This window comes from Clavelina lepadiformis, chromosome 4 (genome assembly GCF_947623445.1).
Source record: "Clavelina lepadiformis chromosome 4, kaClaLepa1.1, whole genome shotgun sequence".
Taxonomy (NCBI): Eukaryota; Metazoa; Chordata; class Ascidiacea; order Aplousobranchia; family Clavelinidae; genus Clavelina; species Clavelina lepadiformis.
The window spans coordinates 970,988-991,764 of record NC_135243.1 but is presented as its reverse complement, the minus strand read 5'-3'; the positions used below and the strand labels follow the sequence as shown (position 1 = coordinate 991,764).

At 33.8% G+C, this 20,777-nt stretch overlaps 4 protein-coding genes across 8 annotated transcripts in view; 2 read left to right on the top strand and 2 right to left on the bottom strand.

Moving 5' to 3' along the window:
• LOC143452345 (5-oxoprolinase-like) overlaps nucleotides 1-20,777 on the top strand; it is a 117,713-nt gene that overhangs the window by 16,630 nt on the left and 80,306 nt on the right. The window lies entirely within an intron of this gene.
• On the top strand, nucleotides 1,474-8,352 carry LOC143451633 (uncharacterized). Its single transcript, XM_076952335.1, has 16 exons — nucleotides 1,474-1,618; nucleotides 1,750-1,875; nucleotides 2,045-2,215; nucleotides 2,321-2,410; nucleotides 2,783-2,905; nucleotides 3,236-3,301; nucleotides 3,730-3,840; nucleotides 4,488-4,618; nucleotides 4,966-5,206; nucleotides 5,603-5,686; nucleotides 6,152-6,205; nucleotides 6,380-7,362; nucleotides 7,444-7,774; nucleotides 7,870-7,948; nucleotides 8,032-8,170; nucleotides 8,293-8,352. Exons 1-16 carry the CDS (start codon nucleotides 1,474-1,476, stop codon nucleotides 8,350-8,352), a joined length of 2,934 nt encoding a protein of 977 aa, XP_076808450.1.
• On the bottom strand, nucleotides 8,372-12,674 carry LOC143451632 (uncharacterized). Its single transcript, XM_076952333.1, has 10 exons — nucleotides 12,650-12,674; nucleotides 12,247-12,309; nucleotides 9,906-9,941; nucleotides 9,715-9,777; nucleotides 9,609-9,644; nucleotides 9,439-9,480; nucleotides 9,334-9,369; nucleotides 9,151-9,186; nucleotides 8,839-9,027; nucleotides 8,372-8,714 (listed from the first exon to the last, which is right to left on the bottom strand). Exons 1-10 carry the CDS (start codon nucleotides 12,672-12,674, stop codon nucleotides 8,698-8,700), a joined length of 543 nt encoding a protein of 180 aa, XP_076808448.1. The 3' UTR covers nucleotides 8,372-8,697.
• On the bottom strand, nucleotides 13,300-17,283 carry LOC143452346 (uncharacterized). Of its 4 annotated transcripts, XM_076953288.1 has the most exons (9): nucleotides 16,337-17,283; nucleotides 15,699-15,773; nucleotides 15,239-15,304; nucleotides 15,118-15,176; nucleotides 14,548-14,616; nucleotides 14,171-14,236; nucleotides 14,012-14,080; nucleotides 13,670-13,738; nucleotides 13,300-13,368 (listed from the first exon to the last, which is right to left on the bottom strand). In XM_076953288.1, the coding sequence occupies exons 1-7, from the start codon at nucleotides 16,369-16,371 to the stop codon at nucleotides 14,058-14,060; spliced, it is 393 nt and encodes a 130-aa protein (XP_076809403.1). In that variant the 5' UTR covers nucleotides 16,372-17,283; the 3' UTR covers nucleotides 13,300-13,368; nucleotides 13,670-13,738; nucleotides 14,012-14,057. The 4 variants fall into 4 exon arrangements, with proteins under 4 accessions (XP_076809403.1, XP_076809405.1, XP_076809404.1 ...); XM_076953290.1 differs by lacking the exon at nucleotides 15,118-15,176 and having other exon boundaries at nucleotides 16,774-17,234; XM_076953289.1 differs by lacking the exon at nucleotides 15,118-15,176 and having other exon boundaries at nucleotides 15,239-15,773; nucleotides 16,774-17,271.

Below are 20,777 nucleotides of genomic sequence, written 5' to 3'. Positions count from 1 at the left end.
TTACTCTAGGGATTCTGGCAGACAAAAAACTGCTCTGGAATTCAGTCCTGGCAGATAGAAGGCTACTTCGGTTGAAGCGAGACTTCTCCGGAATTTAACTCAAGGTGAAATCAGGTTGCTCAGGAAATTAGGCGGCAACGGGGTTGCTCTGGAACTCAACTCTGGCACTAACGATGGTTCTACGGGAATTCCAACGGTAAATAGTCTGCTGTGGAACTTAACTCGGTGGCAACAAGGCTGTTCTTAGAACTCCGGCGTGTACGATGCTGTTTCCAGGACTTTGGCGGGAACAAGAGTGCTCAGCAAATTCGGCAGAAACAAGACTGCCCCGAAACTCAACTTAGGTGCCAAAGAGGCTGCTCCAGAACTCCGGAGGAAGCGACACTGCACTGGAACTTAATTCAGGAGGATAGTCAGGAACTTTGACGGAAACGTGATTGCTCTGGAACTTTATTATCTAACTAAATTAGCGTTGCAATTTAGCATCAACCTACATTATACCATATATATATCACCTACATTATACCATATATTTAGCTTAACTTAGCATTGGAATTTAGCATCAACCTGTATTATATCATTGGTTCTTAACCTTGCTGAGCTGAATCCCGTCAGTCAAGCTTCTCTGGGATGACATCTGCCGGACACTTACGGGTTGAAGTTGGACAAATTCAAAGAGACACCAAATGCACAGACGTGTTGGTGGGGGCAGCAGCACGTATAATCGTCATATATGTATATATAATTGCATAGGCCGCTGAAATAAACCACGTTAGTACTTGTGCATCGCCAGCTTTTGCGGATAACTAATTGGCGGTCTTTTTGACCTGTTTGATTACGAATTAAAAAGGAACGCAAACAAAATCTTGCGCACTTTCCTGGGGTAATTAAACAGCTTTGACTAAATCTAATTTTAGCTTGGAGGAAAGAGCAACGCTGTTGGTTGCCTGGGATGCTCGTTGATTGGAAGTTTAAAAACACTTTTGCCTTTATTTTGATTTTTTTGTCTCAAATCATAACCAATTGTTTCCAGGAACAGATGCTTCTTGACATCTTCAAATGCTTCAACGCTACCAAGATATGATACTTAGATACTTCATCGGAAGTAAATTGCAGAGTAGTAATAATCAAGTTGAACGCTATCCTAAGTCAGGATGTGTAAAAGAATGTGATCTGGCCACCTTCCAAAACAGTTTATATTTTTCAGTTAATTTCTTGTCGTAAACATTCTGCTAACGTCTGCCTTAAAATTTGGTAAACTAACAAAGGGTACAGGTCATGTTATTATTGATAACTTGGTTTCGAATAACATTTTGAAAATTGATAAAAAATTATCGTTGTTAACAAAGTTTAAATTTACAGTAAGTAAAGTACAAAAGTACACCTTTTCTGTTTTTTGAAAAACTTTTACGTCATCAACATATTTGACCAGGTATAAAACATAAGGTAAGATAATTACTGCAACTTTGAAGTATGTCGAAGCCAGAAGAGCAAAGATTGACCGTAGATAAACCTCAACTTGTACAACCTGATAACAATGACGAGAGCTCATCAGGTGAAAGTGATGAACAACCTGGAACATCACGTGCTGTTGCAATGCAAGCGGGGATGCCTCATGGTGAGTAGTTTGAGATTAAAACGATTAAGTTTTTGTCTTTGCTGTAATTAATAATAAACATTTTGATGTTTTCCTTTAGGCTACATTTGATAGAAAATAAATTTTTTATTTTTTCTTTGCTTTAAATCAAGGGCCTGCAGATGCAGGAAATCAAGTCTTGCAAACAATGGAAAATGCGGAAGCTTCTCAGAATGTTTTAAGTAGAATCGAACCAGGATTGATTGAGCTTGCAAGCAGAGTGGTTGAAAGCAGAGCGGGTAATTTTTATTAAAACTAATTTGCTGAATACGTAAGCACGCAATTGTCGTTAAATATTTAGGATAGAGGCTATTCACTATTTGTATTTTTTCTAATATGTTTTCTTTTTTTTATATTTTTTCTGCTTTTTTGCAAATGACTGTCTTTGCATTTAATTGCGTTACGCAGGAACAGTTATGATCATCAATGCTCCTCAATTTTATCACCACGATGAAAGGCAATACCAACATCACGATGAAAGACGATACGAAGACAACAGAGAATATAGTCAAATGGATATCAGGGATTCTAAAAATATAAAACCAACACGAGTTAAAGTGAAACAAACAAATCCTTCAGGTAAACATTATAATCCCTTTCCATTATTTCTTGTAAAATTCCTCTTGTCTTTCATTATGGCATCACATTGTTTTTCTTTCCTTGAGTTTAAAGAATGTTTTAAAGATTCTGCAAAAAGATCTCAACCAAGCATTGAGCAGCAGGATTCGGCAAATAATCCCTTTGATCCTCCCCAATTAAACACCCAATCACAAGGTGTATATTAGCTGCGCTAACGTTTGGTCAGAGCTAATTGAAATCGCTTCTCTAATAATATCGCTTTTGTGTTCAAGAAATGTAATACTGTGCAATAACAAACTACCTTCGCAGTATAGTAAAGTTTAATGTCTCTGTATTTGCTTGGTTTGTGAATACTTTCATTAATTTCTACTTTTGGAACACAGCGCACTTTCGTGCATGAACGAACACGAGCCGGGTATTAGGTAAATTAACTTATGGATGTTTGCTTATTTATTAACTAAAATCAAGAGCCCTTGCTCTTGTTTGTACAATTACGTGCACCTGCTTACCACGTGCTCTTGTTCCCTCATTCTATTTTACACAAATCGTTCACGTGGTCATCTCTAGATCCATCTGATGTGACCCATCCAAAGCAAACGATCGAAGCAAATCCACATGTTGAGCCCCACACAGACATCTCAGAAGTGACCAATCAATCCAATGCTTTGAACACTGAGATACCTTCTACAAGTAATGATTAGATAATAGACAAAAAGCAGTGAATATTGTTTGTATTAATCATGTTTTGTTTAAATAAGTTACAAATCCTACAGTTAATTAAAATCCGAAATACAACGTGTATATTCAATACGTTTAATTTCTGTTTGTATCATATTCAAATATATCACTTTTGTTTTTAGAAAATGCAATAATATAAAATTAAATATTATCTTAAAAACACAGTTTAATGTTTTTGTATTTATTTTACTTTTGCTAACATTCATTGTGCTTATTTCTATTTTCAGTAAACTGGTTTCAGTGATTTTAATTTAAACACTTTTAATCTCTGTTGTATCGCAGCTTCTGGAAACGTTTCCAAACAACCAACAATATGTCGTGCAGAAAGGAACACGAGTGGTGTATTATGTAAGTTAACTTAATTATGTTTGCTTATTTATTAACTAAATTTAAAAGTCCTTGCTCTTGTTTGGGACATGATTGGATTTTACACATCTGTTAATTCTATTTGTGGGGTTGTGGGGCATAACTTTCAAGCGTATGAATGCAACGTGGTTGTTGATTAATAATACCCCATACACCACTCACAAACATTGTATAAGAAGCAATTTGCTAAATGATCTGAGGCACCTATACCATTATTACAGTCATCATTATTGTGTGCTAAGTTCGTTTTGGCTTGTAATTTTCCATCTTGACAACATTTGGTATATTTGCAAATTTTCATGAAGATGCTAAAATCAGCGGTTTAATTTTATATAAACTTTTATTTGCAAGTTATTATTTTTTGCTTGCAACTAAAGCTTCATGCTTTATATAATGTGTTCATATCTTAGATCAAACAGGTTTGACGCAACCTAAACTACCAATTTCAGCATCAACTTCCCAAACTGAAGTACCAAGTACCAGCCCCTCAGTTGCCAGTCTACCAACGACCTCATCTGCAGGTATGTTTTGGAAGTGTTCAACATTGCACCTTTTTAAAGTTTTATTTATACATCGGTTTAAAAATGTTACTCGAGTTAAACCTATAAGTAGACTTCATAATCTCATTCAGGTCAAAGTCTGCTAAAGTCTTGTGTGAATCTGCTTTTTTTAAATACTGTAAACAGGAAAAAAAGTTTTACATGAAATTTAAAAAAAGTTAAGAATAACCTAGAAAAAAGATTAGTTTACGTTAAAAAAATCTAAAGAAATTTTATCTTCACCTGGTGACTAAAGCACACTTTCAAACGTTAAATTTGGTTCAAAATTATTTATTTCTGCTACAAAACATTGTATTCAACATAATTCATAGGTATAATTATATCTCAATAATGTTTGATTATCAGATATCGTGCAAAATCAAGCCATGTCGGTGGAAATGTGTGTGATATCATACAATTTGGCTGGAGTTAGTTTTCAGTGATTGCAAAGTTCTTTGTTGTGATTATTGAGAGATGCTTCAACTCATATATTGCGTGCGAGTTAAAAGCTAATCAATTCCTGAACTATTTTACATGTGTCACCCTCTAACTAAGTGCTTCGTGCTTCTCTTCTCCAACAGCGGCGCAAGAGCATTGCATCTTTGCTTAAATGTTACATCTTATTTCAGAAACTAATAATCCGCAAGCAACAAATTCACCTTGTGGACTTGGAGCCAATCAACACCAGGATAACAACAAAGGCAACCAGCATATAATGATCAGCTATAACTGGAATGATTCAAAGGATCTCGCTCATAAGGTTTGTAAATATATTTTATGATCTCAGTGTACATGTTTTAACGAAATACACGAAATATTAATAGAATCAATTATCAAAAAATCACTCTCAACTTAAATATTTGTGCTAGGGTCAAGAAGAAAGTTTTATTTCATAAACATATCCTAAATATCAGCAAAAATATTACTTAAATGACGTGGATGTTATAAAGTGCGCTGTTCCGTTTTCGCCTTAGAGTTATTTTGCAAATTGCTAATAACCGAAACCGTTTGTTGGTTTTATAAAGATTACGAAAGCAGAAGAGTTGCAAATTAGCAACTCACAAACTTAACTTAACAATCTAGTTTAAATTTTTCGCACTTTTGCAGATATCCGATGAACTCTCTGCCGCTGGTTACAAAGTGTGGATTGATAAAAACGAGATGAGAGGAGACATTTATGACAAAATGTATGAAGCTGTTGACAACGCTTACTTGGTCCTCATGTTTCTGTCCGAAAATTATAAACTCAGTGAAAACTGCAAAAGGGAAGGCAAACTTGCCGCTGACAAGAGAAAACGTATAATACCCATTATCACCCAAGACAATTATAAAATGGAAGGCTGGACAGGTATATATTTTTATTATACTTTTGATTTGTGCTTGGTTGTTTTCAACGCATTTTTATGCTTTTAACTCGTTGACTTTTTTAAATTGATTTCTACGTCATAAAATGGGATGTTGCTTAAGGTTTGAATGGTAACATTAAATTTACTATTGTTATTTTCAATAATAATCATAATTGTTACACCAGAAAACGCAAACTCAAGTATACAAAAGCTTGTGGTGATAAATCAATGTTAACTTAAAAAGTGCTATATATTCTGCCCTTGCCTTAACTAATCATTTATGTAAGTTATGTTAATGTTTTTTTCTATTTTTACCTTTTGATATTCTTTACTGAATTGTTTTTTTCGCCAGCTTTCACCACAGATAACATTTTTATTTTTACAATTTTTATCAAAAGCTCTTTTGGTGTCGGGAAAACTCTACTACGATTTTAGCAAAGAATCATTTGAGGGTAACTTTGACAAACTTATCCAAGAAATAGGTAATTAAACTTATAATTTAAAATAGGAATTTTCACAACATTTTATTATTAAAAAATTAACTGAAGTTATTATTATTGGTTATTAGTTCATTTTATTTCATTTGCTGTTAGTTTTTATGCTTTTATCTGCTTTTATACTTCCAGGAATATTAATAATTGGAATTTTACAAAACTGCTGCCACGTTTTGTAATTATTGCGTGTTCGATTTCTCATTACGCCTTTTTTTTCTAAACTAAATTTTAGTTAAATGCAAACTGCCGCACTTATTATCATACTATCGTTTTATAATAGATTGCAGTTGTGCATAGCAACGATTAAAAAACGATTTAAAGTTTTAGTCAAGGCTTTTGCATTTTGGCACTGTTATTGCTTGTATTTATTTGGGTTTGGAACCAAAACCAAAATGATTCCTAAGGACATTTTTCCTTTCAACGATTCATAACTCTTTTTAACCTGTTCCATAGATCATCCCAATGAGCAACAGCAATTCACCAAATGTTTGGAGACAAATAAAGCAGGTTAGTTTATACAATGATGTATTTGATGTAACATTAATGTTTGTTTTATATGCCGTAGTTGCTGAGGAAAACAACATGTGCGTTCTGCAACTGTTCCGATTTATAAATATATATATAACCTTATGCAGTTCCCTTTTTTAATATTCATGCTTTAAAGGTCTGTATTCTTATCAGACCACCGAAAACTCGGAAAGCGAGAGGAAGCTATTGGAAAAGTTTTGCAAGAGCAAAATAAACGCCGTGAAGATGACATCCGTCTCCAAGCTGGAATCGACGTCTCAGTAGCAGATATTCCAATTGTCCATCCAAAGTACACTAAGGTATCTTATTTCCAAGGACAGGCAGTTCCAGAACATGAAACTTATGCCGCTTCAACTGGTGAACCTGATACACTTAAGCGGGATGAGGATATTGAATTTGAAGAATTGTTGAAGTCCAACAATCGCTTTACAGCATTTATAGGTTACCCTGGATCCGGAAAGACGACTTTATCCAAAAGATTAGCCAAAACAGAAAAATACACATGTCTTTATTATAAATTTATGGAGATGCCTGTTGGCAAAGAGGTCAGTTTCCGGAAGCTAATTATGGATAACATTTATCCGGATTTAGACGACAGCACTCGAGAGGATGCATGGGAGTGGATCAAAGAAAATCAGAAAAGTTGTCTTCTACTCTTTGATGGTCTGGATCAGGCGGAGTGGTCATTTAAAGACAAAGTACCGAAAGTGAACTATGATACTCCAGAAAGTGTACCGATACTTTTAGCCAATCTTTGCAATAAACAATTCCTTCCAGACATTAAGCTCGTTTTCACCTCCAGGCCCCACAGTGTCACCAGGCTTCCTGCTCCACTACGTCCAGACTATACAATCTTACTTGGTGATCTGCCCCTAGAAGGTATGAAGGAACTGTTTTATTTTTATGCTGGTGCTTCTGCCGACCAGCTTTGGAATGATCTTTCCCGAAATGCTAAAATTGTTTTTGCACTTTGTTTCAACCCGCTGTTGCTTCAGTTAGTTATAGCAGCAGGTTTGGCTCCTACAACAAAAATTGGAAAAATCATCACCACTACGAGGGTTTTTGCCACAGTTTTGGAGAACCTCAGATGCAGTGAGCATGCAAAACACCAAGACATCACTTTACTAGTAAAGCAGGTGAGAGAACTGAACATGTTTCTGTTTGCCTAAAATAGTGAGAATGAACAAGATCATATTATTATTTGTTTTATGTTGCAGCTCAGTGAATTGGCCTACAAAACCACAATGAGGTCTTCAGTTATCATCACACGAAACGACCTTAGAGCAGTTGGTCTTAAACCAGACGAGATACAAGATATCGTCGTCGGCATTTACGCCCATTTTGCGGCAGTCAGCCGCGTGTTTGATGGCCACGTGAAGTATTACTTCGCCCACCAGCTGTATCAGGAGTTTTTCACCGCAAAGTTTATCGTTAATGAGCTGCCCATGGATAAGTTTAAGCACCTTGTTTCAAACGAGCTATTTTCCAAGGAGAAGTGGTCTGTTATTAGGAGATTTGTTTGCGGTCTGCTCATAGATATGATGAAAGGTATTATCAGGATAGTAGTAATGTGCATTTTAAGGTATGATTTACTATTAGGCTCATTCAAACATGAAAATTGTAAAATATCAACTTTTCTTCAGATTCCAGCATCAGCAATATTGCTGCAAATGGGCACGATCAACCAGAACGCTCGTGCTTGTCCTCACTTCCTTTCAACAGGTGAAGTTAAAAACGTTTTTGTTGTTCTATAAGCGATCTCATACTAGGCAAGAAAGAGAAAAAAGCGATTATGACATTTTTAGACAAGATGACCAGGTAGAGGAGCAGATTTCACTTACACAGGAGCCAGCAGAGGAGACGATATCATCTCCTGAACATCAGTCATCAGCCTTACTTTCACCTAGGTCTACAGAACAGCAGGCATATAAGAAGACATCCTCTGTATCCATATACACGCGCGGGAACAAATTTTCAAAATTAAGATTTATGAAGATTAACTTATGTAACAAATTTTGTTACGCTCTTTTTTTTTTTAAAAGTTGTTTGCAAACAAATTTTGTTAGGAAATTTGTTCCTTGAAACTAAAACTCGTCTACCAGCAGCTGGCGATAAAGATCTACTAGAAATGATTGTCATGTGAAATTTGCTGAATAATAGCATTTTATTGGAGCTAGGTGGATGCATATACACTATACGGGGAAAGTAAACTCACAAAGTAATGCAATATTGTAAGTCATTCTACTAATGACACAGTATTCCATACTTCAATAAATATAGAATACAGTTGCAAAGTATCAAGATAACACGATATAAAAAATGCTGCAGATATTGAACGCGAAACAGAAATTTGAAAATGAATGAAAAAGGCAATTGTACTCTTGTACTGTCACTGGCAATTGTACTGTCACTGGCAATTGTACTCTTTTTTGAGGAGAAGTGTCGGAATCTGAGTAATAAGTTCCTTCTCTTCATTTCTTGGGCGTGCCTAAAAAAATAAAACGCACTTCCTAAGTTTGTTTGTACTAAATGACGCTATTTTTTTGGCAAACAAACAGGTAGTAAAAGCTTAATGGTAGATTGAAACTTCAACTAAATCCATATTAACTTACAGAAGGATGGGTCAACTCTTGTAGCTAAATAAAACTGTTTGTCTGGAGGCCACCGAGCTAGACATTTTTCGCCCATTTTTATGTCAGCAAGCGACTGAACATCACCTCCCGAAGCAAATCTGATGTCAGCAGGCCTGAAGATGTCCAGGATAATTCGGTCATAGGTGAATTTCACTCTTATGACGTTAGCTATTTAGATATAACAAAATTTTAGGCACGTTGCTACGGAATGAAAGACCAACTTCGGTTAATGTTTTAATTTCAGTAAGAAAGCATAACTATGAATAACCAATAATCACGTAGATAAGATACCTTCAGAAAAAGAGATAGCAACACCTATCTTTGGGCCTAAGAAACAGAAGGATATTTTGTTTGAACCGATGAAAACATAAACAAAACAAACTTTTCCAGAACAACAAACAATATTCACTAACCTAACACACACCTACCTATACATGTATCCTTACGTATTTACTAATTCAGTTTTTAACAAACCTGATTCTTCTTCTGCCTGTCTGCCAGTGACTGCGCCTGTTTAAAAAGTGAGTATATTAATTTAAACAATTTAATATTTATCACCATCTTCTGTGAGATCTCTACCTATTTGACAATCGCTTTTGTCAGTCACGTTGGGAACTGGCTCTGCAAAAGAAAAAGAAAAACTTTGCTAAAGGTGATAAACCATAACAGGCATATAAGCTACTATAAAACTGATCGAACAAAAAATACCATTTTATTTTAATGTGCATACTAATAAATTTGTGACAAACCTGCTACTTCTTGTGTCTGACTGCCAGTGACTGCACCTGTTTAAAAAGTGAGTATTTAAACCATTTAATATTTAGAAATATTACACCTATTAATTATTCATTTCACCATCTTCTGTGAGATCTCTACCTATTTGACAATCGCTTTTGTCAGTCACGTTGGGAACTGGCTCTGCAAAAGAAAAAGAAAAATTTTGCTAAAGGTGATAAACCATAACAGGCATATAGGCTACTATAACACTGATCAAACAAAAAATACCATTTTATCTTAATGTGCATACTAATAAATTTGTGACAAACCTGCTACTTCTTGTGTCTGACTGCCAGTGACTGCACCTGTTTAAAGTTTGTAAAGGTCAGAAGCTACATTTAGTTTTAACATCTACATCTCTTAACTTAAAGACACAGCCATAAAAAATCGAACAAAAATCATTGCATATTTAAATTTTTTTCTTTTAAAAATTCATTGTAAAAATGCAACGAATTCTTTGGTTTGTTTTCAAAAAATGCTATGTCATAGCACGTACAGAAAAAATATGAGTTGAAATTTTAATGCAGAGACCATTCAAGGGGTTACCAGCACAACTTGTTTTTTTTAGAATTAACAAATCCATATAATTTTCCAATGCAAAAAGAACAGTTTATGATTAATCTAAAGCATTACACAAAGACAAACAGTACACTGAAGGACACATTAGTAAATAACTTCAAGTTGAAGGGATTTAAGTTGATGACCTCATCGTGGTGAATCCAGGAAACTGACGCCTGTCAGACCAATATCAACAACCTGGAAAAGCAAATAAGAAGCTATCTAGCAAAATGCGAACTCAGCCCCAGCAACCTAATACTGACCCGAAACATGTTCCCTTCTTAGGGCAGGCAGCTCAAACTGCCGAACGGGAAGGTGTCACGCTGTTACAGCTGAATGTAGAAGGTCTCACAAAAGCCAAAATCAGTATCTTGGAACACCTTGTGAGTACCTTGTGAGTACCCACAAAGTCACCTCCATCCTCCAACAAGAAACCCATGTAATTGATACATCCTGCCTCAAGATTGCCGGATACACCTTGGCTAACTCCGAAACAGAATGGACGCCTGTAGAGGTGGAAGGCGTTAATGTCATTGATGTCTACAAACCGTCCCCTGCCAGGCTACTTAAAAATTTCATCCCCATTGTCTATGCTGGCGATTTCAACTGCCATAGTACTATCTTGGGCTACAGCGCTACAAACCACGATGGCGCAGCACTTGAAGAATGGGCTTCGGCCTCCGATGTCCACCTTTTGTTTGACCATAAACAGCCCACAGTTTCTGCACAGAGAGATGGAACACCACCTCCCACCCTGACCTGGCTTTCGCAAACCTCAACACTGGACCTGGCCCGAGACGTTTTATTTTGGATAAATTCCCAAGATCTCAACACAGACCACCACTAATAAAACCAATGAACCCAATAGAACCTTTGAAAACAAAACCAGTCTAAAGATGGAACCTCCAGAAAGCCAGATGGCAACAATACACTCGATTGGTCGAGTCTGGATCTGAAAAGTTACCAGACCCCAACTCGACCATTTTGAATGTAGCCTACTCTGCATTCTCCCAGTTACTCACTGACGCTGCAAAGAAGACCATACCAAGTGGCCGTCGTCAACGCTACATCCCTACATGGGATGTTGAATGTAATAACAACTATGACGCATTCGTGAGTGCCAAGAAACCTAGTGATGCTGCCTCCAAGGCCACAGACCTGCTAAAATGCCTCGACAAAAAACGTAGGAAGTCCTGGGAGGATACTGTAAAGGACATTGATTTCACGCATTCCAGCAGAAAAGCGTGGAAGATCTTTAACCATCTCACTGGACAAAACTCCCAGTCAAAACGTTGCCCGATTACAGAAAATTCCATAACCGGACAGCTCCTAGCCAATGGCCGTTTTAGTAATGCAGACATGAACCATGCACGCAAAGTAAAGCAGGAATGCAGTGCAGTGAGTGCACTATATACTATCATGCATTTGCGGTGCAGAATCACAAACAGCAGAACATATCATCTTTGACTGTCGTGTCCTACACCCACCCATAGGCCAAGGGGACCTGAAGACCCCTGACGAAGATGGGAAGAATGGGCTGCAATTGATAGGCTCTGAATATGCTTGAGCCAACCTCATACAAAAGAACAAGTAAATAACTAATTAATCAATAACAACAGATCGTGCATGGTCAAACAATTGGAAATTTTCCAATTTGCTTATCAACGTATCTCTAATGAGAGGGGGTCATGGCCACAAATGTAACCCTGTCTGTGTATGTGTATCTGATGTAGACATGAAAAAATGGGGCTAATGCAATAAGAAATCAGGTTTAAGTTGTGCAAAGAGTTTTTCAGTCTAAGAATAAAGATTATCATACCATGTCAACAATAAACATCAAGTAAATACTGTATTCACATCTATTACATTTCTCCAAACATCTGGAAAAATTGTTTTATTTTAAAATTTTATAAAAACCTGTTGTACTCCAAAAACATATCGAAAACGCAATTTGTAGCTATTTTTCTTCAATATCAGTTAATATAGTAATGCTTCAAAACTTGCTAACGTAACAACATTACAGATTTTAAAGCATGCGATAATTACACACACCGTTTTCGATTTCCAGAAGAGTAACTTGAAAAATGTTGACGCTGACGCCTTGATTTTCTGAAACTAAAATATATACAATGTGTATTTTATACTTAGTTAAGAGTTAAAATTAGTATTTATTTATCACAGGTTCTTGAAAACTCAATCTAACAAACATTAAACAAAATGTTTTTGTAACTGTTGTAGTTCAACTTCTAGGCAATGAACATGGGTCTTAATCAGGCAGTGAATCCTGTTCATACTGCGATAGTCTTACAGTTTGTAATGTTGTATTATTGTATGAATGTCTGAGCATACACATCATTAAGCAGCCAGAAAAACTGACAATGTTTGAATATTTAACTGATGAGTAAAAATGAAGCTTGTTTCACTGAAGCGCTATATAGCAAATTCATTCACTTACACAACCACTCTAGTATCCTAATCATGATTGCAATATGGCTGGCACAAAAAAGACCAATTAAACAAGGACTCAAACAGACATTCCTCTATTGCTTTGTAAAAATCCAGAAAAGGTTTACGCAGCTATTGTTAAATTATAATTAATATATTGCATATGTGTTACGAGCACAAAGTATTGTTTTCAAACATGCCATGTGAATGAAGCTACTGTTACAAATTATTATTTTCTACGCTTTACTTTCCTGCTGTCCCCAGGGGACAATAATGGCATCACACAAGTTAAAGTTAAAAGAACAATTAAGGATAGAATCACACTTAGTAGGTATGCTTAAATGTCAGCTTGTGTATTAAAACAAACATTCATCAAAGACTTGTTAAGACAATGCAGTGTAAGTGATTAATTGCAAATCAAATTTGTTTTGCATGCTGGTAAAAAGTTGTAAAAAACATATGTTACATATGGAAGAGTAGGAGTCAAAGGATTTTGGTATAAGTAATCCCCAGCCCTCATTAATGTAAAATAATTTGGAAAGACTTGCTATAACAAACTTTGCATTCTGTTACAATTCTAAAAAAATGTTTTCAATGCAGTAAAAGTATCAGTAAACAGTTATCATAGCAGGTGAATTAATTAGCTTTTAACTAACTCACAGTTTAGGAGATGAGTCTGATGTTAAATCACTTGAATATCCCTGATGAAGATATCTTGATTTTCTCTGTCTATGTGCAAAACAATGCCATAACAATATTAGCTTATGCAGGAAACATTCTAAACCAGAAATCAATAAACTATATTTAGAAAGTGCAAGTTAAGCATGAAAACTGATAATCGTGGCCCGATACCCGCTTTGTTAAATAAGCTACAATACAATAAGCTCTTTGGTGGTATTTGCATAATTGTATGTGCATTACAACTTGTTAAACAATATCACAGTACAAACACTCTAAATTAGCACAAATTCAATAAGCATGTTCCAAAGCTAATTTTTTGTAAATAGTAAAACCAATTTTGTAAACTCACTGTTTACGGGATTTGTCTGAATCTGCATCACTAGAAACAACTCGATGATGATGTCTTGATTTTTCCCTACTAAATACAGTGAAAGTTTAAAAATCGGAAGCGAAGAAATCATTTTGAGTTATGTAAATTTTGTTGATTTAGTCTAATAATAACCAGGACTGGTGAAGTTGCTTCATGTTAGTTAAAATTTCAATTGGAAGTAAATTTAAAACTGACACCGATTTTAGCGTGATCTTTGTTGCATTTACAATGAGTAACTTGCTTTCTATTATTCTATAGCGCTCTATTAGAAAGTATATGGTGTAAAAAATTTCACCTAAGGGTACTATCTGAATAAAATACCTTCTTCTGCTGCCAGGAGATTCACCAAAAAAACCCTGATGTTGCCTCATCTCAGATTGACTAGTGTATCTAAAATCGATAGTTAATTATATTCTGGTAGCAATGACAACTATAGAATATACGATATATGGAAGAAAAATAGAAATATAAGTAACTCACGACGAAGAAGACAAATCTGAATCGATGTCACGTAAATGTCGATGATGACATTTTGATTTTTTCCTACTAAAAATGATATAAGGAAGGATAAATATCTATTAGTTTTAGTTTTAACATTAAAATAACCGATGGCAGTAAAGTAGGTATAAAACTGAATATTTTACAACATTTTTGTTTATGCGTAGTTGGTATGTTCAAAGTTAATAAACATTTCATATTTCAATTTAATTCAAAAACTGGTATGTCAATATAACAAACCATGTGGCAACATCAGAACAAAAAGATTGTAAATTGACAACAACACAAATACCATAGGTATATATGTTAGTTAACTTTATGCAAATCAATTGTAGAACAAATTATTATTCTAAGCTCACTGTTCACGAGATTTTTATGAATCTGAATCACTGGAAATATCTCGTAGATGTTGTCTTGATCTTTCCCAACTAAACATACACCAAATAATACAAGAAAAACAATTAAAGAAAATAGAGAAACGTGTGAAACATGTAAACTCAACCTTGCTTAAATTGAAATTTTTAAAAGTTGTCACAACTTAATCAGTCTAGGCAAATCAACTACCAATGATATTCAAACAGCTCACTATAACTCAAACTCTATAACTTCAAATTTCAGTGGTACATACTAGAGCAAAATATGACAACTACACATTCAAAGCTTTCTAAGTTCAATCATGGGCATTTTGTTTTTCGGAGGCAAGGCCACCGCCACATAAATTTTTAGACAGTCTTTATAGTATGATTTTTAGACTTAAAAAACGAGGATGATATGGTTTGACCCAATTTTACCTAAAACGCAATTTTTAAAAGCATAAAAGGTAATTCCCCCCAAGCTATAAAAGATTTTTAAAAATCTATACAAGCATTCATCATACTTAGGCTTTCTGTACTATACTACGAAAATGAAATAGTTACGATAGAACTTATAATTTTCCTTTCTACCCCCAAACAAGTACAGTGTCTGAAGTGGACGATTATGGTAACATCTGCAATAAAAACTTGGAAAACTAGTAGACATGATTGCTGTTAACTAAGTAAAATAACTCACGATACAGAAGACAAATCTGAATCGGAGTCACTGAAATGCCGACGATGACATCTTGACTTTCTCTGACTAAACATGAAATAATACATGAGGTATAATTTTTGAAATTAATTGAACCGATGCACAAAATAAACTGAATTTGGCCACCAATCCTCAGCAAGTGTCCTCGATTTGGCATTGATTTTGCACTTTGCACCAACTTTTGCGATTTCCAGCAATTTTTCAATTTTATACCTTTTACATCAATGCCAAATCGAGCTTGACACTTGCTAAGGAATGTTGGCAAACAATACTTTCCATTTAATCTGTTGCAAACATTTAATAAACAAATACGTGTTTTCCAACTTGTCAAATTCCTAAGTAGGCTATAACTCGTTGGCCAGTGTTGTCCTCGCTAATTTAGTTGGCCAAACTACTATCATTTCTTGTAAATTAAGCTTGAAACTCGTTTTTGTTAACTTACAATTTACTTGTAGAAGGTATATCTGAATCTGTGTCACTCGAAAGATCTTGATAATGATGTCTTGATGTTGTCTGACTAAAATAGAGTTAGTTAAACATACATAAGTATAAGGTATCAGTATAAATATTACATCTACTGACAATAAATAAAATATTGGCATGTTGTGCAACATAACTGGTAGTCCCTTAATCTCAAGCAATTTCTATAATTAAAAAAGTTCCTTTCCATAAGTCAAATCATTCTTAAAAATCGTGCAAAATTAACCACAAAATATGTACAATATAGGCTCTTGATGAGCATGCTATCATTGAAAATCAAAGCGTGCCTATGATTCATAATATATTACTTAATTTTAGTCTATTCTTGACACTGTATATTAAGCTGTAAAATAAATTGGGGTACCTATTATGCCTATGTGGTAAAGAAACGACAACATTTACCAAACATTTTATGGCATAAAAACCTTTTTTGTGAAAATTGACATGCTTATTTTTTACATTCTAAGAATGGATTATTTCACTTTAATTGTTTTAACTTCATTGATTCATGAGAAAAACATACAACAAACATATTATACCAAAGTTTAACAAAACAGCCATTAACCTACATGCAGAAAATTAGCTATAAAAGTGCAAAACCTGAAATTTTTTGACGAACATTGTTTTTCTTCCATTGTCAAAATATCAAAAAGAAAAGATGTAGACTTAAAATTTTTTCCTTTATGTATTCATAATATATTATTATACCAGTTTTACATGCAACTTATTAATAAAATAAATAATATATACAATAGCAATAAAGGTATATAAATACAAAATAAATAGTTTAATACTTATATGAACTATATATGTAATCAATAAATATATCCACTTGAATGCCACAAAAAATTGTTGAAGGATATAGTAGTTAATATTACTGTATAATTTCATTGAACTGCTCTTACAAGTTACAACATGACATTTTCTAGTAACTGAATATCCTATAAAGCCTTTTAAACTATCTTACTGTCTTACATAATTAACTAATGGTCATTTCTATAAGATGCTTTTACTTCAAGTAAGAGTATGTAACTGACCTAAATATAAATCCATCAGTGTCAAAAATTGCTTATAAACTAATGAACTTTGCCACAATGTGAACTTTTTAGTCGAGTGGAATGGCTTCCAGCAGAGAGGAGCTGAATGGCTTTATACGGCTATTTGAATTGGTTGAATTAAATTTAATAGAAATGTCCAATTCCCATAACGAAACAAAAGCTGCCTATGACCTCAGACAGTAAAAAGCAACATAAAACCATCGTTCTTTTTACGACTAGCCTATTGATCTTCAACTAAAAATCATGATAAATATATTTTTAAACAATGACTTAAATGGAGCGTTAAAAATCCATTATGTACATGTTTGCGCTTTTCAAAGATTTCTGCTCAATTTCCCTAAAGAAAACAAAACGTTTAGTAATACAAAACAACCAAAACTACTTCCTACCTACAAGAAAACGCGCGTCAAAAAACGCCCTCTAGCCTAGACTTCCTTGTTAATACTTAAATTAAGGTAAAGGGGTTTAAAACAGGAAGCACTAACGTATTTGATTATAAATTTCGAAATATAAACCCAGTCATAGCATTTTCACTAGTCCTTCAATCGCTAAAAAGCAAATGACATAATCATTACAGCAAACTAACCAAGGCAGCAATGCAATTATGAACAAAGAAAGTAAAAAACATTGCAAAGAATTGCTTCGCTTTCACAAATTGTCAAAATAAATAAAATATTTCTAGATTTTGAACTAAAATAACCGGATATAAATATTTTCCATTACACGTATGCACATGAAATCTAGTATATTCATAATGTAAGGGAATACAAATTTGTTGCAAAAATAAATTTACCTATTCTTAAATGAGTTTACTTAATACAAGCAATTATCTACAGAACATAGCGTGCTTTTGAGGCGTCGATTAGAAATAGACATATTTACATCATCAACTTTAGGATGACCGACTTTTAAACTTTTTATATTAAATGTATCACGATGAAACTTTGTATGTTGATAATTTAATGTCATATAAACTTGTTGCAACAAACCGATTTATAAAATTCAAATTCGTTTAGTTAATGCAAGCAATTATGTACAGAAAATAGCGCACTTCTAAGGCGCCGTTGGAAATACTCATATTTAACTCACCAACAATTGGTTGACCGAGCTTTAAAATTTTTATATAAAATGTATCACGATGAAACTTTGTATGTTGATAATTTAATGTCATATAAACTTGTTGCAACAAACCGATTTATAAAATCGAAATTCGTTTAGTTAGTACAAGCAATTATGTACAGAAGATAGCGCACTTCTAAGGCGCCATTGGAAATACTCATATTTAACTCACCAACAATTGGTTGACCGAGCTTTAAAATTTTTATATAAAATGTATCACGATGAAACTTTGTATGTTGATAATTTAATGTCATATAAACTTGTTGCAACAAACCGATTTATAAAATCGAAATTCGTTTAGTTAGTACAAGCAATTATGTACAGAAGATAGCGCACTTCTAAGGCGCCATTGGAAATACTCATATTTAACTCACCAACAATTGGTTGACCGAGCTTTAAAATTTTTATATAAAATGTATCACGATGAAACTTTGTATGTTGATAATTTAATGTCATATAAACTTGTTGCAACAAACCGATTTATAAAATTGAAATTCGTTTAGTTAGTACAAGCAATTATGTACAGAAGATAGCGCACTTCTAAGGCGCCATTGGAAATACTCATATTTAACTCACCAACAATTGGTTGACCGAGCTTTAAACTTTTTATATAAAATGTATCACGATGAAACTTTGTATGTTGATACTTTAATGTCATATAAACTTGTTACAACAAACCGATTTATAAAATTCAAATTCGTTTAGTTAATACAAGCAATTATGTACAGTAAGTAGCGCACTTCTAAGGCGCCGTTGCAAAGAATCATATGTTTAACTCTCCAACAATAGGTTGACCGAGCTTTAAACTTTTTATATAAAATGTATCACGATGAAACTTTGTATGTTGTTAATTTAATGTCATATAAACTTGTTACAACAAACCGATTTATAAAATTCAAATTTGTTTAGTTAATACAAGCAATTATGTACAGTAAGTAGCGCGCTTCTAAGGCGCCGTTGGAAATACTCATATTTAACTCAGCAACAATAGGTTGACCGAGCTTTAAACTTTTTATATAAAATGTATCACGATGAAACTTTGTATGTTGATAATTTAATGTCATATAAACTTGTTGCAACAAACCGATTTATAAAATTCAAATTCGTTTAGTTAATACAAGCAATTATGTACAGTAAGTAGCGCACTTCTAAGGCGCCGTTGCAAAGAATCATATGTTTAACTCTCCAACAATAGGTTGACCGAACTTTAAACTTTTTATATAAAATGTATCACGATGAAACTTTGTATGTTGATAATTTAATGTCATATAAACTTGTTGCAACAAACCGATTTATAAAATTCAAATTCGTTTAGTTAATACAAGCAATTATGTACAGTAAGTAGCGCACTTCTAAGGCGCCGTTGCAAAGAATCATATGTTTAACTCTCCAACAATAGGTTGACCGAACTTTAAACTTTTTATATAAAATGTATCACGATGAAACTTTGTATGTTGGTAATTTAATGTCATATAAATTTGTTGCAACAAACCGATTTATAAAATTGAAATTAGTTTAGTTAATACAAGCAATTATGTACAGAACGTAGCGTGCTTCTAAGGCGCCGTTGGAAATACTCATGTTTAACTCACCAACAATTGGTTGACCGAGCTTTAAACTTTTTTCTATAAAATGTATCACGATGAAACTTTGTATGTTGATACTTTAATGTCATATAAACTTGTTGCAACAGACCGATTTATAAAATTCAAATTAGTTTAGTTAATACAAGCACTTATGTACAGAACGTAGCGTGCTTCTAAGGCGCCGTTGGAACTACTCATGTTTAACTCACCAACAATAGGTTGACCGAGCTTTAAACTTTTTATATAAAATGTATCACGATGAAACTTTGTATGTTGGTAATTTAATGTCATATAAACTTGTTGCAACAGACCGATTTATAAAATTCAAATTAGTTTAGTTAATACAAGCAATTATGTACAGAACGTAGCGTGCTTCTAAGGCGCCGTTGGAAATACTCATGTTTAACTCACCAACAATAGGTTGACCGAGCTTTAAACTTTTTATATAAAATGTATCACGATGAAACTTTGTATGTTGGTAATTTAATGTCATATAAATTTGTTGCAACAAACCGATTTATAAAATTCAAATTAGTTTAGTTAATACAAGCAATTATGTACAGAACGTAGCGTGCTTCTAAGGCGCCGTTGGAAATACTCATGTTTAACTCACCAACAATAGGTTGACCGAGCTTTAAACTTTTTATATAAAATGTATCACGATGAAACTTTGTATGTTGGTAATTTAATGTCATATAAATTTGTTGCAACAAACCGATTTATAAAATTCAAATTTGTTTAGTTAATACAAGCACTTATGTACAGAACGTAGCGTGCGTCTAAGGCGCCGTTGGAAATACTCATGTTTAACTCACCAACAATAGGTTGACCGAACTTTAAACTTTTTATATAAAATGTATCACGATGAAACTTTGTATGTTGATAATTTAATGTCATATAAACTTGTTGCAACAAACCGATTTATAAAATTCAAATTAGTTTAGTTAATACAAGCAATTATGTACAGAACGAAGCGCACTTCTGAGGCGTCGATTAGAAATAGACATATTTACATCATCAACTTTAGGATGACCGACTTTTAAACTTTTTATATAAAATGTATCACGATGAAACTTTGTATGTTGATAATTTAATGTCATATAAACTTGTTACAACAAACTGATTTATAAAATTCAAATTAGTTTAGTTAATACAAGCAATTATGTACAGTAAGTAGCGCACTTCTAAGGCGCCGTTGCAAAGAATCATATGTTTAACTCTCCAACAATAGGTTGACCGAGCTTTAAACTTTTTATATAAAATGTATCACGATGAAAC

What these genes read in the sequence shown, in the direction of transcription:
- LOC143451633 (XM_076952335.1), top strand. Translation starts at nt 1,474, where the DNA reads ATGTCGAAGCCAGAAGAGCAAAGATTGACCGTAGATAAACCTCAACTT. An exon ending in GAAACAAACAAATCCTTCAG is followed by an intron (nt 2,216 to 2,320) that starts GTAAACATTATA and finishes AATGTTTTAAAG; the next exon opens with ATTCTGCAAAAAGATCTCAA. An exon ending in TCCTCACTTCCTTTCAACAG is followed by an intron (nt 7,949 to 8,031) that starts GTGAAGTTAAAA and finishes TGACATTTTTAG; the next exon opens with ACAAGATGACCAGGTAGAGG.
- LOC143451632 (XM_076952333.1), bottom strand. Translation starts at nt 12,674, where the DNA reads ATGATTAGGATACTAGAGTGGTTGT. An exon ending in TCAGACACAAGAAGTAGCAG is followed by an intron (nt 9,481 to 9,608) that starts GTTTGTCACAAA and finishes TTTCTTTTGCAG; the next exon opens with AGCCAGTTCCCAACGTGACT. An exon ending in TGCTATCTCTTTTTCTGAAG is followed by an intron (nt 9,028 to 9,150) that starts GTATCTTATCTA and finishes ATATCTAAATAG; the next exon opens with CTAACGTCATAAGAGTGAAA.
- LOC143452346 (XM_076953287.1), bottom strand. Translation starts at nt 15,870, where the DNA reads ATGTTGCACAACATGCCAATATTTTATTTATTGTCAGTAGATGTAATA. An exon ending in ATACCTTCTACAAGTAAATT is followed by an intron (nt 15,305 to 15,698) that starts GTAAGTTAACAA and finishes TTTCATGTTTAG; the next exon opens with TCAGAGAAAGTCAAGATGTC. An exon ending in TCAGATTTGTCTTCTTCGTC is followed by an intron (nt 14,081 to 14,170) that starts GTGAGTTACTTA and finishes TATCGATTTTAG; the next exon opens with ATACACTAGTCAATCTGAGA.